The sequence below is a fragment of the Triticum aestivum genome, chromosome 7D (genome assembly GCF_018294505.1).
Source record: "Triticum aestivum cultivar Chinese Spring chromosome 7D, IWGSC CS RefSeq v2.1, whole genome shotgun sequence".
Lineage (NCBI taxonomy): Eukaryota > Viridiplantae > Streptophyta > Magnoliopsida > Poales > Poaceae > Triticum > Triticum aestivum.
The window spans coordinates 624590574-624613550 of NC_057814.1; the positions used below are offsets into that span (position 1 = coordinate 624590574).

General features: G+C 41.6%; 1 protein-coding gene across 2 annotated transcripts; it reads left to right on the plus strand.

The window, feature by feature from the left end:
* Positions 1–11152: 11152 nt before the first annotated feature.
* LOC123168143 (cysteine-rich receptor-like protein kinase 7) lies at positions 11153–21034 on the plus strand. Of its 2 annotated transcripts, none has more exons than XM_044586015.1 (13): positions 11153–11301; positions 12052–12313; positions 12469–12688; positions 12782–12908; positions 16033–16245; positions 16320–16748; positions 18032–18055; positions 18149–18207; positions 18911–19708; positions 19803–19934; positions 20048–20193; positions 20373–20444; positions 20590–21034. In XM_044586015.1, exons 1-9 carry the CDS (start codon positions 11161–11163, stop codon positions 18999–19001), a joined length of 1566 nt encoding a protein of 521 aa, XP_044441950.1. In that variant the 5' UTR covers positions 11153–11160; the 3' UTR covers positions 19002–19708; positions 19803–19934; positions 20048–20193; positions 20373–20444; positions 20590–21034. The 2 variants fall into 2 exon arrangements, with proteins under 2 accessions (XP_044441950.1, XP_044441951.1); XM_044586016.1 differs by having other exon boundaries at positions 18035–18055.
* Positions 21035–22977: the final 1943 nt, after the last annotated feature.

Below are 22977 nucleotides of genomic sequence, written 5' to 3' on the forward strand. Positions count from 1 at the left end.
CTTTTTAGTTGACTTAGGTGGAAAGGACATAGGTTTTTGAACCCACGGTTCTCTTTCTTTACCGTGTTTTCTAGCAACAAATTATCTTTTATCATATCTTTTATTCTTGAGTTGTGGGTTATCAACATCATTGTCTGGTTCTTTACTATCTGGTTGAGTGTCTTCATGAACCTAATCATTATCTTTTTCATTATTAGAAGGTAAGTGTTCACTACCAGATTGAGTTCCAGCATCAGAGATAAAAATTTCATTATCATTGTCAGGAGGTTTTTCTACTTCAGGTTCACTAGAAGCATGCTAAGGCCTATCATTTTTCTTCTTCTTCTTCTTTTTCTTTTTAGAAGGACTACGTTCATCAGTGTTACCTCTTTGAGAGTCTTGTTCAATCTTTTTGGGTGTCCCTCGGGATAAACTGGTTCCTGAGTCATCCTACCTCCTCTAGTCATTACTCTAACAACATGATCATTCATATTATTATTCATTTCATCAAGCAACTCTCTTTGAGATTTAGCAACTTGTTCTAACTGAGTTTGAACCATAGAAGCATGCTTCCCCACACCTCTAACATCATTTGAGATTCTAAATAACAAATCACTCAAGCGAGCAATCATATCAGAATTGTATTTCAGTTGTTTCATAACATTTGCATTGAAGTGATCTTGTTTTCTAATGTAATTTTCAAACTCATAAAGGCATTGGCTAGGGTGCATATTGTGTGGATTGTCATTATCATTGAATTTCATTAGAGAATTTACCTCTACTACCTTAGGTGGCGGTGGTGTATTAAGCCCATGTATTTCTTCAATAGGAGGTAAATTTTTAACATCCTCAGCTTTAATACCTTTTTCATTCATAGATTTCTTTGCCTCTTACATATCTTCAGGACTGAGGTATAATATACCCCTCTTCTTCGGAGTGGGTTTAAGCGGTGGTTCAGGAAGAGTCCAATCATCATAATTTTTCAATATGTTATTCAATAATTCTTCAGCTTCCCAATAGTTCGCTCCCTGAAAACACAACCAGCACAACTATCTAGGAAATCCCTAGAAGCATCGGTTAGTCCATTATAGAAGATATCAAGTATTTCATTTTTCTTAAGAGGATGATCAGGCAAAGCATTAAGCAATTAGCAAATCCTCCCACAAGTTTGTGGGAGACTCTCTTCTTTAAATTGCACAAAGTTAAATATTTCCTGTAAGGCAGCTTGTTTCTTATGAGCAGGGAAATATTTTTCAGAGAAGTAATAAATCATATCCTGGGGACTACGCACACAACCAGGAGCAACAGTATTGTACCAAGCTTTAGCATCACCCTTTAATGAGAACGGAAATAATTTGAGAATATAGTAATAGCAAGTTTTCTCATCATGAGTAAAAAGGGTGGCTATGTCATTCAACTTACTAAGATGTGCCACAACAGTTTCAGTTTCATAACCATGGAAGGGATCAGATTCAACCAAAGTAATTAACTCTGGGTCGACAGAGAATTCATAATCCTTATCATTAATAAAGATAGGTGAAGTAGCAAACTTAGGATCATATTACATTCTAGCATTCAGAGATTTTTCTTTATACTTGCATAATAATTTCTCTAGATCATCTCTATCCTTACAAGCAAGAATATCTCTAGTTGTCTCCTCATTCATAACATAACGTTCCGGTACTTTTGGCTATTCATATCTAGGAGGGCTAGTTCTAGTAGGTGTTTCAAGTTTTTCAGTTTCAAGCTCATCATCAGATTCAACAACATCATGTTGTCTTACTCTAGCAATTTGTTCATCAAGAAATTCACCTAGTGTCACATCATCATCATCAAGCAAGGTACTAGCATCATCATAAGTATCATTCATAGCAGAAGTAGCATCATCAATAACTTGCGACATATCAGGATTAATGACATGTGGTGGTGTTGCAAGTTTACTTATAACAGAAGGTGAATCTAAAGTAGACCTAGATGGCAGTTCCTTACCTCTCCTCGTCTTAGAGGGATAGATCTTAGTCTTAGCATCCTTCAGATTCTTCATAGTGACAAATTGATAATAATCCCAAGTGACTCAAAAAATATAGCTATGCTCCCCGGCAACGGCGCCAGAAAAAGGTCTTGATAACCCACAAGTATAGGGGATCGCAATAGTTTTTAAGGGTAGAGTATTCAACCCAAATTTATAGATTCGACACAAGGTGAGCGAAAGAATATTTGTAAGTATTAGCAGCTGAGTTGTCAATTCAACCACACCTGGAGATTAATTATCTGCAGCAAAGTTATCAGTAGCACAGTAGTTTGATAGTTTTGATAGTAGTAGCAACAGCACTAGTAACGGTAATAGTGATAGCACTAGTAAACTACTCACACATCATTGGAGAGGCTATGGTGTTGATGTAGAAGCCCTCCGTGATCAATGCCCCCTCCGGCGGAGCGCCAGAGAAGGCCCCAAGATGGGATCTCATGGGTACAGAAGGTTGCGGCGGTGGAAATAGGGTTTTGGCTCCGTATCTGGTCGTTTGGGGGTACGTAGGTATATATAGGAGGAAGAAGTACGTCGGAGGAGCAACATGGGCCCCATGAGGGTGGAGGGCGCGCCTGGGGGAGGGGGGGTAGGCGTGCCCCCCTGCCTCGTGCTCTCCATGTTGATTGCTTTGCGTAGACTCCAAGTCCTCTGGATCACGTTCCCGAAGGTTTCATTCCGTTTGGACTCCTTTTGGTATTCCTTTTCTACGAAGCACTGAAATAGGCAAAAAAACAGCAATCTGGGCTGGGCCTCCGGTTAATAGGTTAGTCCCAAAAATAATATAAAAGTGTATAATAAAGCCCATTAAACATCCAAAACAGAATATAATATAGCATGTAACAATCAAAAATTATAGATGCGTTGGAGACGTATCAGGGATCACATCATTAGAGAATGATGTGATGGACAAGACCCATCCGTTAGCTTAGCATAATGATCGTGTAGTTTTATTGCTATTGCTTTCTTCATGACTTATACATGTTCCTCTGACTATGAGATTATGCAACTCCGAATACCAGAGGAACACCTTGTGTGCTATCAAACGTCACAACGTAACTGGGTGATTATAAAGATGTTCTACAGGTGTCTCTGAAGGTGCTTGTTGGGTTGGCATAGATCAAGATTAGGATTTGTCACTCCGTGTATCGGAGAGGTATCTCTGGGCCCTCTCGGTAATGCACATCACTATAGGCCTTGCAAGCAATGTGACTAATAAGTTAGTTACGGGATGATGCATTACGGAACGAGTAAAGAGACTTGCCGGTAACGAGATTAAACTAGGTATGAGGATACCGACGATCGAATCTCGGGCAAGTAACATACCGATGACAAAGGGAATGACGTATGTTGTTATGCGGTTTGACCGATAAAGATCTTCATAGAATATGTAGGAGCCAATATGAGCATCCATGTTCCGCTATTGGTTATTGACCGGAGATGTGTCTCGGTCATGTCTACATAGTTCTTGAACCCGTAGGGTCCGCACGCTTAACGTTCGATGACGATTTGTATCATGAGTTGTGTGTTTTGGTGACCGAAGTTTGTTCGGAGTCCCGGATGAGATCACGGAGATGACGAGGAGACTCAAAATAGTCGAGAGGTAAAGATTGATATATTGGAAGGTTATATACGGACACTGGAATGGTTCTGAAGAAGATCGGGGATTTTTCGGAGTACCGGGAGGTTACCGGAACCCCCCGTGAAAGTTAATGGGCCTCATGGGCCATGGTGGAGAAGAGGATGCAGGCCACGGGAGGTGGCGCACGCCTCCCCCTTGCCCAATCCAAATTGGACAAGGGGTGTGGGCACGCCCCCCCCCTTTCCTTCTCCTTCTCCCCTGTTTCCCCTTTCCCCTCTCCGTTGGAAGGAAGGGGGTGAAACCTACTAGGAGTGGAGTCCTAGTAGGACTCCCCCCCTTGGCGCGCCTCCTCCTGGCCCGCCGGCCTCCTCCCCCTCTCCTTTATATACGAGGGCGGGGGGGACCCCAAAGGCACACCAAGAATTCTCTTAGCCGTGTGCGGTGCCCCCATCCACAGTTTACTCCTCCGGTCATAGCGTCGTAGTGCTTAGGCGAAGCCCTGCACGGATCACATCATCAACACCGTCACCACGCCGTCATGTTGACGGAACTCTCCCTCGACCATCTACTGGATCAAGAGTTCGAGGGACGTCATCGAGCTGAACGTGTGCTGAACATGCAGGTGCCGTACGTTCGATACTTGGATCGGTTGGATCCTGAAGACGTTCGACTACATCAACCGCGTTAACCTAACGCTTCCGGTTTCGGTCTACGAGGGTATGTGGACACACTCTCCCTAGCGCTTTGAGCGGCACTAGCCGTCGGTACCCCAGCCCAATTTTTGGCCGACCGTGTGTGAGCCCTCCGATTCAACCCGTAACAACCATTAGATTAGGATGCATCGCAGCAGGAAAAAATGTCGACGCAAAATAATTGTCTGTTTCTCATCCCCACACAGTCCACGAGCGATTCGCACGCCAAATCACTGCCGCTGTGCTTCATGGCCGGCAACGCCCCCTTACCGGACTGGTAGATACCTCTCACAGGACCTCCAGTGATATCGCTCGACGGAGCTCATGTAGACAAAGCTCACCCTCGAGGAACCGCTCGCAGCTGGTCACAATCTCCCGTCGTTGAAGCACACACCGTTGCCGATCTAGTATATAGCACCGCTAGCTGCAACTCCGCGGGCATGTGCTTACAGTCGTGATGGCAACATGCGTCTCCGGTTGTAGCAAAAATTCATTATTGATCCCACATCCTCCGGTAAAAAGTTACTATTGCCAAAATAAAATGCTATAATTGGCGAATCAAAAAGATGCTACTACCAAAAAGGGGATTGATGCGACCGGCGAAATCAAAAGTTGGAACCTGCGACGCAAAATGCTACTATCAGCAAAAAAATTGGTGAATCAAAAGTTGGTGATGCTTGATGAAATTGCTGTGATGGCTGAAATAAAAAGCTGGAATCGACAAATCAAAAGGCTGCAACCGGCTAAATAAAAAACAAAGCCATAGCAGGAGCACGCCGCCTTGAAAAAATGGTGTTGCATCCGCAGGGGTGTGCGTGCTTCATCGCGTCGAGATCGCAGAGGGGGAGCAGCTCGTCGTCCATGGACTCCCTCGTTTGTAGCAATGGCAACATGTGGCGAGAGCAACACCTTGCATCAGAGGAGGGGGATTGGGCACAATGATGTTGAACTGGGGGCACGCACGAGGGACAACAGCTTGCAGCAGTGGCGCGCAAGGCAACAACTTCCTCGTTGAGAGGGTATAGAGATAGAGATAGAGAAGGAGATGTGTGGATGGAGGAAGAAGAAAAGAAGTGGAGGAGAGCATCACAACCAGCGAAGGGATAAGGTCAAGGGGAGATAGCGACACTTGTGGCCCACATCGCATGCGTGCAAGTGAGAGCGACCGACCGAGTGCTCGGCTGGTCATCCCATCACAATCATTTACCTAGCGCTTTAAATGGGATTATGATTTTGTGTGATCCTTGTGCTCTTAGTGGGAATCCTAATTTCCAGCGAAGGGATAAGGTCAAGGGAGATAGCAACACATGTCCCCCACATCGCACGCGTGCGAGCGAGAGTGACCGGCCGAGTGTCGGTTGGTCGTCCCATCACAATCATTTACCTATCGCTTTTGGGATCATGATTTTGTGTGATCCTAATTTACCCTCTTAATGGGAATCCTAATTGGTGTGTGGGCACGGGCAGGTAAGCATTAACTATGATTATTTTTCCCTTCACGAAAGCAGTTTTCATACTTGATGTTGACGCAGAGTATGTTTGCAGTTTTGTAGGCAAAAAATTCACGCTGAAGCCGAGAATTAAACTCAAAACTTCAACACTAATCTCTTAGCCAATTTGCCAACTCCCCCTGTTTGGTTCTTCTAGTTGAAAGATAAAAGCACTATTTGACCATTCGCCTCTTCTTATAGTGCATGAATATTAATTCCAAACACTGTTTCAAATATACCCGGTAATTCTCTGTGTAAAAGATGGTAATTTACGCACCACAGACTTGATAACATACGTACAAACACCATATTAACTTTGACCTTGAGGAGTTATTGACACATACCCCAAGTAACTTCTATATACTCACATGGTGATTTATGCACCATGGACCTGATAATTTATGTATAGATGACATGATAATTTTCACCTGAAAAAAAGAGGTTGAAACATACCATTGTAACTTCTGCATAAATAACATGCTAATTTATGTACCACGGACCGGATAACTTACGTGTAAACAACGTGGTAACTCTAATCTGGGGAAATAATTTTTTTTGAAACATATCCCTGGTAACTTATGTGTAAACATTATGGTAATTACGCGCTATAGACCTAATAACTTATGTATAAACACCACAGTAACTTCGACCCAAGGAAATGTTTTGTTGAAACATACCTCCGGTACCTTCTGTGTAAATAGGATGCTAATTTATGGACTGGAAACATGGCAACTTACATAACACCGTGGAAACTTCCTCGGGGGGGTTGAACATACCCCGCTAACTCATGTGTAACTGGTATGGTAATTTACGCACCATAGATTTGATAACTTGCATATAAACACCACGATACCTTTGACCCGATTTTTTTAATTGAAATATATCCCCATTAACTTATACATAAATTACATGGTAATCTAAGCACCACAAATCTGATAACTTATGTTAAAACATTGTCGTAACTTCCACCGGGGTAAAAGTGATTAAAACATGCCCCAATAACCTATGTGTAAAGTTACCGGTCCTCTCATGCTATAGTTATCGGTTTTCTCATGTTATAGGTATCAGGAGGCTCATGTTAAAGTTACTAGGATGCTCATGCCATAGTTATCATGCTGCTCATGCCAGAGTTATCAAAGCAAAAATTAACTTTTTTGCTGACATGATAGGAAGAAGAAGGGGCCAAATACCCTTTTTTCATGTATGGTGGACAACAAGTAAAGGTGGTTGAGTTGGTTATTTGGCTAGTAGCTATTCAATAGACTTGGGTTCAAGTCCTCCTTCCAGCAGTTCATTTCTTTTTTATATCTCTTTTGTGACTAGAAAGGAATACGATGAAGAACACCGGTGATTTAGTGTTGGCACATGCGGCTTTCGGAAGAAGGGAGAAAATCAGGGGGCATGCGCATGCGCGGGACATAGGATAGCGACCGGGTAGAAAACGGGTCATTTGTATTTGTCCCTATAATTGGAACGATCACCAGTTAGTCCGGTCCAATAAGAAAAGAGTGACCTACATTGACTGCAAGGATATTTCTATGACCGTTCCACCTCCACCCAATGTCATGATCGCACTAGGAATCCATAATTTATTAATTGGTGCTGCGATCATCCTTCATTGATGTCTTCTTCCACCTCCACCCAATGCCATGACCTTTGCACTAGGAATAAATAATTTATTAACTAGCATAGTGGCCAAGTAGAGCCTTTTCGTATTTGGGGTCAATAGATTTAACTTGGAAAATATGATTTATATGTAACAAAAGATAGTACTTTGGAAACTAATTTTAAATATGAACCCAACAATATTTTTTAGCATATGACTTAAATTTATGGTCAAAATTTGACCTAAAATACGACGAAGACTAATAAACCTGAACAAGGTGGTGCATTTTTTCTTAATCAACGATTGAGGAGGGAGTCGAGGCATAAAAGAAGTCGCCAACTCGATTTGATCTCGATCAAAGGTACTCCCTTCTTTCTGTTTTAAATGGCTCACGTGTGTCCTAGATCAATAATTTACCGTTGTTATAGAAAGTTAGAATGACCAGTGTTATAGAAAGCTAGAATTTGGCAAATCTTAGCGCTCACGTACTAGTTTCTAGACTGCATCATGCACTTGCACTGACAAATGTTACAAAAAGTAACAATTGTGATAAGAATGATGCATCATGCACTTGCTAAAAGGACCTTAACTTTCTATAACGGTAAGTCTTTTAGTCCATTTAATTACATCCAAACTTGGACTTAGTCACCCAACTTGTATCGCCCGCACTTAATGGCTCTTTCTATAAACCCAACTAGCTGCTGGTAGGTGGATCATGTCTCATCTTGCTATTCCCCTCTTCTTGGATGTTTCTTTAGTAGCTAGCCCCATCCTGGCTGATTATTGAGCCTCCAGGTTAGTACTCCAGCCCTTTACTTGTCAAATATTTTTCGTGTCGATTAATACAGTTTGTATATATATGTTCTTTTAAATTCTATCTTGACACTTCAGATCTGAAAAAAAAACACAACTTTGTTAAGTAGCTTCTTAATTATGAAGCAGATATGTATTACATATTGCGCATAGAGAACTCCCGCAAAAAAAATGTACATAGAGAAGTTTGTTCCATCTAGTGTTATAGAAAGCTAGGATGTCTTCGGGGATAAGCTCTAGAAAAGTTGAACATAATAAAATGAACAAAAGAAAGGGGCGTACGTAGTACTTTAAAAAAATCAATCTATTCATCTTCAATCATGACAATACAACTGAAACCAGAAACAATGAAAATTACATCCAGATATGTAGACTACATAGCGACGACTACAAGCATAGAAGCGAGCTGAAGGCGTGCCGCCGTCATCGCCCCTCTCTCGCTGGAGTCGGTAAAACTTTTTGTTGTAAACAGTCGAGAAGTTATCATACTAAGGCCTCATAGAACCAAACGTACGTACATGATCAACACCAAATAAGAGAGCATCTTTTCAGCTCAACGGACATCAACCAACCAACATCCTCTTGGTCCACCTGATTTGTAACTTTATAAGAGCATCTCTGGCGATACGCTAAAAAGCTTTAGAGGAGTAAAAACATTTTTTTATCCTCTAGCCAACACTTAGCCGATCCCTTATAATCGTTAGAGGGGGTAAAATTTTACTCCACGGCCTCCCCGACTCATAAAAATACTCCTCCGTGACTTCCTTCGCGTGCGTGGCCGCCTGGCGACTCGTGTGAAGCCCCCTTGTCAAGCACTCCCTCGACGGTGGCTTTGGGCCTCGCCGGCAACCTCGTCGGCGACCTTACAGCCCTTTCCCTCGTCTGGCGTAGGCGCAGGCGCCGACGCATGCTGGTGGATACCTTCTCGTCTGCGACCGGCAGGCCGACGAGCACGAACCTTTCCATGGCCGCCACGGTCGCCCGGCACTCTTTCTCCCGAAGCAGAGCCTCCACCGGCACCTCCCTCGTCCGGCCGGCGACGAGCGTCCCCGCCCAGTCCGTGACCAGCACCATCCGGGCCGGCCGTTCATCACCTCCAGCGCGTCGTCAGGTGCGACTGCCCGTCCCGGCTCCGGCGTGCCAGCCCGAAGTCCGCCACGCGCATGCACTCCACGCCGTTGTGCATGTAGTGTATGTACTCCAGCCCCCTCGCTTCACGCCGTAGTGCATGTAGATCTTCGTAGTGGTAGATCCCGGCTTCATGCCGTAGTGCATGTACTCCAGCCCCTCGCCACGTCGAGGATCACGCTCCTCTGCTGCGCCCATAGCAGCACCACCGATCCGTCCGCGATCACGCAGTGGTACAGGACGCCGAACCCGCCGCGGCCACACGGGTAACCGAAGGCTAGACACGGCGGTGATCGGCAGCACCGACAATGGTGACCGGGCACGTGACCTACTGCGACATGCGTGTCCGACATGCTCTCCGACGTTGATGGTGTGGTCGCCATCATCGCTGCTTGCTGCATAGCAAGTGTTTCATGAAATGCTTAAGCCAAATAAATTTTTACTCCGTTAAATTTAGGGGGTCGGCTAGGAACGGCCATTTTTTAAGGAGCATATCTGCTCGTTACTCGGCCGTTTACTCCTTTAGAATTTAGGGGATCGGCGATGCCCTAGGGCATATCAGTTTCTGGATCTTAGAGAGCAACGACACCCTGACCTCCTCTCCATGTGAAGAACATGGAGAGGCACAAACCTTGCAATTAAAACCCAAACTACTAGAAAGCTAATACTTTAAGATGTAAAGAGGGGAGAATGTGATTAGTTTTCTTATCTCAAAAGGGTAGGCTCCTCAAGAGCAAAAAAATCTATGAACTTGCACAAATGTGCACATTGGTCACGAACTTGCAAAGCTGAGAAAACATGTGTCGAACCTGCCAGACTGTCTGAGGGGATTACCAGCCTTAGAGAAGTTCAACATAACAAAGCAAAACAAAATAAAAGAGCGTACCTACTACTCTATGATCAACACCAAACAAGGGATCATCTTCTCAACCAACTTCCATCAGCTAACACCGTCTTAGTCCACTTGAGTGGTTCGGCATATATAGCAAGATGTGGATCTTAGAGAGCAACAACACCGTGACCGCCTCTGTTTTACCGGCAACCGGATCTTCCATTGCTGGCTTTGTGAAGAACATGGTAAGGAGAGGCACAAACTTTGTGATTAAAATTTAGAAAGTTTTTTTTTTTTGAGGGAGTGCCATCATGGCAGTTTTTATTTGATATCAAATAAGGATATATTGTTCAATAAGGGATAGAATGGAGGAAGGCGTATTATTCATCCACAAGCTCGAAGGATTAACTCCGTTTGAGCGAAAGTTAATATGAGATAGAGGGAGTAATACTTAAGATGTAAAGAAAAAAAAGGAAGATGCAATTAATCGTCTTATCTCAAAGGAATGCATACATTAGCTGCATTTGGAATTAATTGTTGTGGCCGGCTTAGTGGAACAAGTAAAATCTCCACAACTAACTTGATTCCATCGTGAGGACATCAAAGGTCAGAAACCGCCAATAATAAGTCTTTGGTAGAGAGTTTTGGGCCTTGCACTAGGGCTTTCTACAGGATTTTGCCCAGGACCTGCCTCGGCCCTTGATTGTGGGTGCATAGGCTTTAACACGATGCACACAAATAAACTTGAATGGATTTCTTCAAATGCATAAATATGTAAAGCATAAACTCAGGCGCCCACTATTGCACTGCACATTTGCGTTTCCTTATTTCGTTGAAGATCACAAAAGGTACAGTTGCCTTAAATATTGGTCGGTGCACGAACGATTTACTATAGACAATTGTTCTAAAATTACCATATGCTGCCTTAAATAGCGCTGATCTGGAACAAACCTCTTTTTCTAATGTTGATACTGCATACTGTCAAACTGATTGCACATCAGATACATCGTACATGGATCATGAGGTCCTGGAGCGTATACTTGATGGAAGAGAGAAGCCGACAAATCTATCACTTGCACTTTTGAAGGATATCACAGAAAATTTCTCAGATGATCGAGAAATCGGTCACGGTGGATTTGCAACTGTTTATAAGGTAAATTGCTTTTTAACCATAAATCAGGCATATGATATCTAGAGATCGCACTTGGAATTTTATGTTGGCTTGAGCAGTCCCCGAGTTAGCAAAACTATGTTAATAATCGGTGTTGCCAACTAGTAAATACCATATATAGATGTTACATTCGTCTGCAAGATGCTACTTGATTCTAGCAGTATCTGGTATATATTGAAGTCAGACAACCAGGTATATTCTTTGTGTCGTATATTACGGAATTCTGTCCTAGGATCGAACATAGTATCCAACATTAATTTGGAAAATGGAACCGCCTTAAGGTTGTCATGGAGCTACAAACCTTTTTCCTAGCATATATGTGCATGTGTGGTGGTGCAATTGTACTGTAACATTAGGGGTCTGTTTGGTTGGAGACTAGTGTGGCCAAGCCAAAGTGTGGCTAGCCACACAAGTATGGCAAGCCACACAAGTGTGGCTGAGAAATTGGACGCTAAACTTTGGCAAAAGTTGGCAAAAAAATTGTCTCTATGACAAGTGGGCCATAGGGGCAATAAAGTGTGGCAAAAATCAAACACATGCCAATTAAACTGTGGCTACCAAATGTTGGCTTGGCAAACTGTGGCTGGGAACCAAACAGCCCCTAGGTGTGCTCTCAGGGAAAAAGGGGCTTCCGTCGGTTGCTGCATCCCAAACTTCTGTATTATCTTTCTTGCACAGTACCTTCAAATTCAGCTAAACACTTTTTGAATGCTCACAAGAGAAGTTAAACAGGGAGTGGTTCGTAATGGGAACGTTGCTGTTAAAAGGATAAGGAACAGTCATTCAATCAATGAGACTTTATTTTATCGAGAAGTCGACAGCCTGTTGAACATTAAACATAAAAATGTCGTACGCTTTCTTGGCTTCTGTGCTAGCACAGATCAGATAGCCATACAAATTGCAGGATCAAAACGACATATTTATGCTGAGGTAAGAGAAAGACTACTCTGTTTTGAGTATATCAGCAATGGAAGTCTACAAAAGTATGTTACTGGTACGTCATTCTTGCAACAAGCTCTTATTTTTACTAACTTATCTTTATTTTCCAGGATCAAGATGTGATATATACATTCATAATGCAATTTAGCACATGCACAAATCAAATGATGGAAACTTTTATGGCTCACTGTTACTTTTTGCATTATGTAGATGAATTAAGAGGACTGGAATGGAATACACGCTATGGAATAATTAGAGGAATCTGTGAAGGTTTGCATCATCTGCACACGGAGAAGCACATATATCATATGGATTTGAAACCTGGCAATATACTACTAGATAATGATATGGTGCCGAAAATCACAGATTTCGGTTTATCAAGACTTGATGAAAAGTCAAAAACCATGAGTGAAGACCGTCTCGGATCACTGTAAGCTATGCATCAAAACATCATAATTTCTCGGCATCTTCTTTCACATTTTCTGATGCTGTAATACATTGAAATGCCGACCTTTTTTTGCAGAGGATATTGTGCTCCAGAGTACATATCTGAAGGGAAAATGTCATTCAAATCAGACATGTACAGTTTGGGCAAAATAATCATTGAGCTAGTGACGGGAGGAAAGGAGATCCTCAATAATAGCAACACTGTAAGAGGGTTCTATCTCGCCATGCAGACAATCTTTTTTGTAGAAATATCCTAACTTTCTACCTTGCATATTGGTTACCATTTTCTTAATAATCCTACTTAATTTGCATAGTACGGTGTTGGATGGATTATCTAGTATAAGAACATATTTAGAATGAAAATATAAGCAACATGATGGTCTTACTCGAAAACAAGCACAGCACCGGAACGTAAACGCTTTAGCAGCTCGCCATATTGAGTTCCATATCACCCGTTCCACCGTTTTAAATCGGTGCCAACACATGGTAGCTTCATATGATGGCTAGAAACATTTATATTTAAGCCATGTGGCACCGGTATTAGTGCATGATTTGGGTCAGTCGTATCTACATAGTCAAGTCAAAATTGAGGAACTAGGGTTGACACAAGATCCCGTCGGCGATGCACTGATGAGAATGATGACACGAGAGACAGATCTACGTAGGTTTAGGCCCCCAAGGTGGGTAAAAGTTCTACGTCCTACCTTGAAGATCCTGTATCTTTTGGGGGTGATTGCAAGGATGTATGTGGACGGATGGCTAAAACACTAGATCTGCTAGAGCTTGACAGATGTTCATAACTTCAATTGTGGTTGTCCTCTTGCATGGCCTCGGGCTTCTTATATGCATTCTTGTCTTTTCTTAAAATTTGGATCAAACAGACTTGCCACCGAGATCCTACCTATATCCCTTAATTGGCTAACCATCTATATTCCATGTGATTTCTTCCTTATCCGCATCTGAGTCCCTTTGTTGCTTAGCCTAAGAGGGTCTTTTAGGAAAACATGTACTCAAATGCAGTCAGGTCATCGTGTCTTTTACAAAAAATATGTTATTCATATGAATAATGGTATCTTCGTCGACATGCCCCCAACAATACTCAGAATGGTGTTGAACATGAGTATTGTCAAGTAGGTCAGAACTTCTCTGACCAAGCTTCTGAGAAGGTCGTCCCTAGAACTTACTGAGTAATTTGCTTCGGATTTTCGGGTATCTTGTCTTGGTTTTACGAGTTTTTTCCTTAAGATGTGCTCTAAGTAAAAACTCGCTTTCCCTCTCAGAATTCCCATCTCCTAGAAGATAAACCAGAAGGATATGGACTATCATCTTTTGTTCATTGATAGATGAAGATATGCATGCATTGCACACTTTCCTATAAATTTGTTTTGTTATTGTGATAATCTCGCATATGGTTGAAGCAAACTCCATCCTATCCAGTCAAAATGGTGATGACACGACCCATATGACATCTCTGAAAGATCTTGTTCACACCGTGTGTATTTATTCCTAGTTTCACGCACCCCACCTCTTACAATCTCTTTGTAAAACCTTGAGGATTCGGGCATGAATAGGGTATTGATGGATGTAACCACACGGAGCTTCGATGCGGGAAATAGACCAAGGCATCACGGTTAATTCTTCATCTTGCCGCTGACTTGTAAATGGGCATGACATGGGGCGCCCAATGACACTTGGTCCTGCAATGACAAGCTTTCCATGTCAAGAAGACCATTTCCAACGTCCACATACACTGAAGAAGGCCTTGGCCTCCTAGCCTACAAGGGGCTCATCACGAGCAAGGATGTAGTCCCCTGGCGGGGGGGAGGGGGGCTACTGTAAGTGAGATTTTGCCTAAGGCCTCTTCTCGAAAGAACCGTTTCATTGATGTACCCCCTATTTAGAGGGCTTCAACTTCCTCTGTCTGGCTTTATTGGTGAGATGATTCGATTGCACGGCATAAACCATCAACCTCGATGTCGGCTCCAACGTCCTCTTTGCCCTCTACACACATGTGTGTGTCCTGGCTAGGGATTCGCCCTGACTATGAGCGCTAGAAGCCATTTCCCCCTCAACTACCTTGTGCGGCGCCTCCTCCACCACCCCAAGTCCATCTCGGTGGTCACCCGCATCTCTATGGTTTTTATATGTTAGTCTAGTAGTGTTAATAGTATTTTTGTATGTCGGTGTAGTAGTGTTAGTTCAAGTAATAGATTCTTCTTCTTGAATTCTTAAGGGTTTGAGTAAACGAGTGCCCAAGCGTGCGGGCTTGAAGTAAATAAAATGACCAAGCGTCCAATATGTGTTTTCCTTGGTTGCTATATTTTTGGGAGAATGTGTAACGACCCAGATATGGTAGTATCTGAATCTCTGTGGTCACTATGCTACTATCTAAACTGAATCTTAGTAGCTAGCACAAATAGTACTTGATAAAATACCACAAAAAAATCACATCTAAGAATATAATGTAAATCCAGAGTGTTTATTACCTCATAGCCCACAGACTAGTTCGCACAGCAAAAAATAACAAATAAAACTATGGAGTCCCATCAACGCGACTGACAAAGTTGAGTATGGACATCGTAACCCTACGTCGCATCCATTACTCGTCATATAAAATCCTTGACATGATAAGTTGCAGTCATGCAGGTTAGTATATTGAGTGGACCGACAAGTGACACCCAAATGAGACCTATCATCTATATGCAAGGATATGGCTAAAATGGAAAGCTCTAAATTTTATTTTGCATAAAGCCAATTTTATCCTACTATCAAAAGATTGTTCAAGTACATATATACAACGAGATATATTCAACCATATTTGCACCTGCATCAAAAGGCTACATATATACAACCATATTTGCACCAGATATATTCACGTAATTCCTATAAACAAAGTAGTTTGCATAATATTAAAAACATAGTTTGGATTAAACACGAAAGTAGGTTATATATAAAATCAACAATATCCAGAAGAACGAATTAGTACCCACACCTTCACTACGTGCATGCGAGGAGAAAATCCATCTATATGGTCATCCACATTTATCTCTATGACTTTTTTATGTATCAAGCCTTTTTCATCTCTCTTGAAGCAAAAAGAACACATGTGATGCTCAATTTGGGAAAAGATATTAGGAGCTTACGTGCTTGATGATAGACTTTTTTGCATCGACCCTAGGCATCTAGCACCTGCATCTAACTATGTGTAGAGGAGAGAGACGCATACAAGGGTTTTGTGGTACGAGTCATCATGTCCCATCACTTTTGAGGTTATTTTTTAAAACTCTTTGATTTATTCTATTTATGCCATATTTTGTGGGATGACAGGTACTTAGGAGATGGAGACACAGATGGAAAAAATCAGGAAAGGAAACACCATTGGTCTACCAACAAGTAGCAAAATGCATCGAAATTGGGTTACTCTGCCAAGAACGTGAACCATCCAAGCGGCCCTTTATATGGGATATAATAAATGATATCAGCCACATGGAAGTTTTAAACGAGGAAATCAACAATGCCAACGAATATACATCTGGGAAGGTAAAGTCTTGAATGTCCCTGGCCATGTATCTTTATCGTACTGAATACATATATGTCCTGCACTTTTCTTGCAGATAAGCTCTTGCCTAGAGGAGGATGATATGCTTGGAATTGAGCCACTCAAACTACATTTCCCTTTTGCCCTTAACAAACAGATGTCATGCGAGATTCAGCTAACCAATGAGACAGACTCTTACATTGCCTTCAATGTCCAAAATATGAGCCCCAAGTCATACAACACACAACCACAGAAAGACATTATGCCACCACGGTCCAAGTGTAACATTGAAATAACACTGCAGGCACAAGGCAATGTGCCAATAGATATGCAGCGTGCCAATGAGTTTGTTGTGTGGAGCACCAAAGTGAATGATGGTATTGCATTTGAGGATATTACTAAAAGCATGTTCATCAAAGAGACAGTCAATGTGGTTGATGAGGTGAATTTAGATGTGGTTTTTGATGTAAGTGGGCCACAAGAAGCAAGTGACAAAATTAGTGAGGTGAGTTGTCTAAGAATACTAACTTGCAAAGCTTTGCATTTAGTTAGCATTGAGCACACATGATCATTCATTGTAGTTAGAGAGCCGAATTAATAAACATCTCGATCAAATTGATTCTTCAATTATTTTAATACCACAATATAGCCAGTAGTCCTATTATATGTAGATTAGATTAGCTTACACTTCTTTCCTTTTTCAAGAAGTATTAAATCAATAGGAATAAATTTAACTCTTGCTGACAAATCACAAGTCATAATTTTGTTTGTTGATATGTCTCACCAATTGTGTCTGTGTGCATCAACACGTGATACAACCACTAGGATCGCTAATCTAAGAAATAAAACTTTGTGCAATGCTTTGTCTAGTTAATTATCAGCCGATACAAGTGAAACCTGTGTGTAATGAATAATGGTGCAAGTAAGAGCAAACAATGTCAGAAAAGTAATGAAGACAAATTTCAGAAAGGGAAACTATGGCTTTCGGGGTCCGATATTTTGAGTATTTTTTTTCAGTTGGGATATGTGAACTAGTATTGGTTACCAGGGGTGTAAGACCCCTTGCATACTGCACACAGCCACACAAAGGCATTATCACACCACGATCCAAGTGTAATGTTGGAATAACATTGCAACCACAGGGCAATGCCCTCACAGATCGTGCCAATGAATCTACTGTGTGGACCAAAGTGATGATTGATGGCCTTGCAATTGAGGATATAACTACAAACAAGCTCATTAAAGAGGCGGACACCATGGTTGATGAGGTGCATTTGGATGTGGTTCTTGATGCCAATGAGGTGCATCATTCTAAGAATATTAACTTACACAACTTTGTCTATCTAATTAGTGGTCGGTGCAAATGATCTTTGATTGTAGTTGGAATGCCAAATTAATATACTTCTAGATCAATTCTTTTTTTAGTTATTTTGATACGTCCATATAATCACAGTAGTCCCCTTATATTTGTAGGGTCGGGCTATTCATCACCCAGGGTGAAGAATAGTTATTGTTCACCCCCTCTATTTTTATCACTGCACCATATTTTACTTATCGTAATTTTTCCTGATGTCGGTAGTCAAACGAGAATGTAAGAAAATATATATTGATCGTAAAAAAATACTTTTTATAATGTAAAATTACGAACAGAAAATATAGTTTACAATATACATAGAAACGTAATTTTGTGGTCTTGTGACTTATATTTTGATTTTCTTGTACTGATGCTTTAGTGAATTGTACTGATGCTTCCTTTTGTTTTTCTTCTTTGATGCACTAACAACGCAGCAGACAATGCCACCTTTAATACAGGTATTGGTTTTGGGGTATTCATTTTCCTCTCTTCCCAGATCCTCCATCTTCGGGGTGGTTTCTCAAATGCTCACATGAATTTTGCTTTGTCAGATCATAGATGATACAGCTGGGAAAATCTATTGCATAGATGCACATCAGAAAGAGCCGTTGTAAGTGCATAGAATAATATGGGCATTTGAATATTATGGCCTCCTTTGGTTCATAAGATAGGAATAGTATAGGAATATGAAAATCATAGGAAGTGAGATGACATGCATCTCAAATCCTATAGATAAAGAGATGTTATTTGATGCATAGGATAGGAATTTTTCCATTGAGTCTTGGCCAATGTTTTTTTTCCTTTGAAATGTGAAGGATTGATTCCTATCCTACTCCCTTCGTCCGGTGAAAAGTGTACATATAGAAATTTTAGGACAAATTATGGAGTGGAGTAAAAAATGCATTGGAAAGGTGCAAGCCACCATCTCTCTCCTCTTTAATTACCTAAGCCCCAATGAGCTAAGTGCATGTAGAAATTGAGGAGACCATGCGTAGAATGTTATTGGTCTTGATTACCGTGTGATAAGAGAGAAACATTTTTTCTTAATTTAAAGTGCATTGGGAAGATAGAAGTGCACTCTTTTGTGGACAAATTTTAAACCCAAATGCACACACTTCACCGGACGGAGGGAGTACATAGGAGTATGAATCCATTCCTACAAACCAAAGGGCTCCAAAGGAATTTTTCCTACAAAGTTTCTATCCTTTGCAATTCCTACAATATTCCTATGAACCAAGGGAGGCCTAAACCTCTTTTTCAAGTGAATGCACTAGTTGCGATTATCCTGCATTTAATACCTTCTTATCATACAGCATTATAGTGGGTACCTCACTTGGGAATGTTAAGACATGGAACTATGACACACAGGCAAGTTACTGTATTGCTTTGGTAGTTACTATTTAAGACAAAGAAAGAAATTTATTACCTCGTGCCCTCTGTACAAAAAAGATGCTCGCAGCCCAAGCAATTTTGATTTTATTCATAAGAGCATATGCAGTTTCTTTTGATTGCCAAATACCAGGAAAAGCCTGTGTTTGGTGATGGTAGATGGCAAATGTTTTTACCCACTGTTTTCTCATGGCAGTATTTCAGCAGTTATTGAGTGTGTATTTAGGTCATATTTGCTTACATTGGACTAACAATTTAGTCAGTTGTGTTTACTGGCAGAAAGTGGCCGGTTTGACTAAGGTCTCAGCAGAACCTGGCAAGCTCTCTGACTTGTTTGTCGACATAAGTTTCTTTCACCATATGTACACTGATATGCTAATAAGATGATAGTTCTCACTGCAGTTACGGATGTTAAGTTCATTGCACGAAAGGGATGGTTTGTGGCAGTGTCATCTGACTGTGTCGTCCATGTGTACCACTACGAAAAGGAAATGCGAAAAGTCACGAGTTTCAGAGCTCTGGGTCGTGCAGACGTTTGGTGTACATTAGCCGTTCATCCAACCCAGCCGTATGTGCTGTCAGGATGTGCTACGGAAATAAAGCTTTGGGACCTGAATTGCATACAGACATTTGAAGAGCACTCGGCTGCTATCATGGCCCTGAAATTTAACCCGGAGGACACCAACAGTTTTGCAAGTGCTTCGCATGATACTACAATAAAGGTTTTTCTTCTCTCTCTTATTTCTTTGCTAAGCAATGTTTGATTCAATGATGAAGGCGGGATACTACAATAAAGCTCTTATGGTTGGTGTTCAGGTTTGGAGTATTGATTCTCCCAAATCCAAGTATACTTTGTTTGGGCATAGGCATGTAGTGAACTTCCTGGATTTCTTCACGCGTGATGGTCAGCAGTATTTGATTAGTGGCTCTTGGGATGCGACTGCCAAGGTCGGCTATCATGTTGGAAAGTACATTAAGTAACGTACATGTGATGGTCAGCAGTATTTCTAACATTTCTAACATCCTTGTGTGCCTTGTTTCTTTTTTATTTTCCATATCAGATATGGGACATGGACAAGAAGGAGTGCGTTCATACACTTGAACATGAGTCTGCAGTTTTTCAGGTCGTTTCCCATCCCAATCTTCCAGTTCTAATTACAGGTACAAAGGATGGTGATGTTCATGCGTGGAGCTCAAATGATTTCAGGTAACCACTAGAGTATGCCCTTATCAAACACACACACACACACACACACACACACACACACACACACACTTTGAGAACATGGCACCTCTACATGACATTGCACGCATGCACGCGCGCGCACACACACATGCCGGTTAGCCTCTATAATGGTAAATTACTGAGTGTTTCATATTTTCCAGGCTCAAGAGAATACATAACTTTCATGATAGTGGATGGGTTGTGGGTCTCGCATGTTTGGTGGGATCAGGAAGGTAATCAATATTTCTAGTTCTTATTAATTTTCTTACTTCCCCTTCGTAGCATGCTTAGCTATATAGATAGTGTGGTCATTTACATCCTTTTCGTTTCCTATGAATATAGATTAGTAAAAGCATGTGTTCTTTTATCTATCTGCAGGCTTGTAGTTGCACACAAAACTGGAGTGTCGTTGATGGAAATTCGTGATGAAGAAGAACAAGGTGGTAGCACAGGCAGCAATGAGAATTCCTTATCAGCGACAAATTTGGAAATCCAAAGCTAGTACCACTTTGGAGTATAACTCATTTTTCTCGAAGTGATACATATGGCACGTCTACGTAGTTGACCATCATGTCCAGCATCACGAATTCCTAGATCTGGAATTTGAACTATTGCTTTTTGGAGATGAAAAGTGTCGCTCGGAGCTCAACAACCAGCCAACTCTCTCACAGAGGTGGGCATTATCTAGATTGTGTGTAGAAGATGATGGTTTCATGAAGATTAGTTATTTTTGCTCGAGAGTGAAAGGGTATATACATTTGCTTGAAAATGGTCTAGGTGATGACTTCTGAATGAAGAGATACGCTATAAAGTAACAATCTCATGGTTGGGGATCCGATCCACCTATGTATTATACTATAGATTAAAGGTAATTTACGGGTTAATCAGAAAAAAGAGAATTTATGGGTTAACCAGAAAAAAGAGAATTTATGAGTCAATCTGAACCATCTAGCTATTAACAGTAAGAGGATAGTAGAACGAGGCTTGATCTCTCGAGACACAAGTAGGTGACACAAGGATTATACAGGTCCAGACCCCTCTTCGGTGGAAGTAAAAGCCCTAGTCATGTTCTCGCGTAGAGATGTTTCTTGCGTATGGATTTGCGAATACAAAGGTTTTTGAACCCGTAAGTGGACACCAGGGGTAGGCTATATATAGAGTTCGCTATACCCCTGGGCTGCTGCTGTTTACATTACAGGTGAGATAAAGAGAAATAATACGCGTCAACTACCAAAGATAATGGACGTTCTAAGACTACCTATAGTGGGAGTAACTTCAAGGGTAACATAAAGTCCAACTCAAGAAATTTGCTTATATGGCAATGATTTAATGAGGAAAGAGATGATTTGAGTAACATAGCTAGTCACTCACACTATGAGTAACATCACACATACCAAGACAAGATGAGTCTACAAGCTAATAAATAAAGTGTTGCATGACACCACATATATATGTTACTCTCCACTATAGAGGTAACATAGGCAAGTAACATATACATGTTATTAGTCTAAGTTACTCCCCATATGGGTAGTCTAATTGCTATTGGTAACACCAGGTTTCAATGCTAAGTGGACGTCTCCATTAATGCTTCGGGTCGTTGGGCTCCTGTTACTCCGAGTGAAGGACGTCCTTGCGTGCCGAGTGAAGTAATCCTCCTGCGGGTGCCCATACCGAGTGATCAAACCCCCATGTTGTTGCCTTGTCTTGGTTTGTAGAATATATGGGCTTGGGCCTCCATGGTCCCTGGGTTTTATGCCTCCATGGCCCTACCCGGTGGAGGATGACCTCGTCCTTTGCCTCCGAATCCACCAGGATCTTGACATGAAAATCGAGCAGTTCATCGGATTGCTGGACCTTCACGGGAATCTGAATCCCGATTAATTGTTAGATTTTGATGAGCAATGGATTTGTTCGGAAGAGATCCTGATTGTTTCTAAAGAGCAAAACATTTACGGCTTCAAGTATTATGAACAAGTTTTTAGGAAAAGTTTGGTGGTCTCAATCCTCTCTCGGGAGAGGCTAACTAGTGATCCAACTAAAGATGTATTATCAAATCCGAGCGATGATTATGGTGTTTGGTCTAATTCTCCCGGAGAGATGACGATCATTATCCCAGAGGAACACCAATTTCTCATCCACCACGGATCCAAACTTGCAGTTTCAATACTTAGGCTCCTAGATAGAAAAATGACCAAACCATGTTGTAGAAGGCAGTGAATTCAGTCCTTGCTCAAGATGTTCCTGAGTGATATGGCAATCTAATAGAATGGATCATCGGTTTACTTCCTTGCAGAATTGATCTGCATAGAGTGAATGCTCACTCGGCTTTATCTTCACACAAGTTATATAGAAAATTTAGTTTAAGATTCTCTCAATTGGGATTAAAATTTCATCTGATTCGAATTGAACTGTCTAATGGTTTCTCTGAACTGATTAGAGTGTATCTTTTGCATGCTGCCGAAAGATTTCAATGAGATTTGATGGGACAGTTTTGCAGGCGAGCTCCTTGGTTCCTGCGATTGACCTTTTTTGACTTATGCGAACTAATGTTTATTTAAAGAAACATGGGGAGGGCGCCTCGGTTACGGTGCGTGGATTTCTCCACTAGCCAAAGTTTTCACCCTTTCCTTGAACACATGCCCATCTGATTCAGCCATCAAACGGTTGTGATTGAGTGACGGTTTCTAGTCCCTCGTTATATATAAAGAAACAAAGGGGAAATCCTACCATTCTCCTCAGTCCTTCCTCTCACAGAGAACCCACTGC

Excerpts from the sequence above, each read along its gene's own strand:
- LOC123168143 (XM_044586015.1), top strand. The coding sequence starts at position 11,161 with ATGGATCATGAGGTCCTGGAGCGTATACTTGATGGAAGAGAGAAGCCG. Across the intron at positions 11,302-12,051 it reads GATTTGCAACTGTTTATAAG|GGAGTGGTTCGTAATGGGAA; the intron begins GTAAATTGCTTT and ends GAAGTTAAACAG. Across the intron at positions 16,749-18,031 it reads CAAGTGACAAAATTAGTGAG|CAGACAATGCCACCTTTAAT; the intron begins GTGAGTTGTCTA and ends CTAACAACGCAG.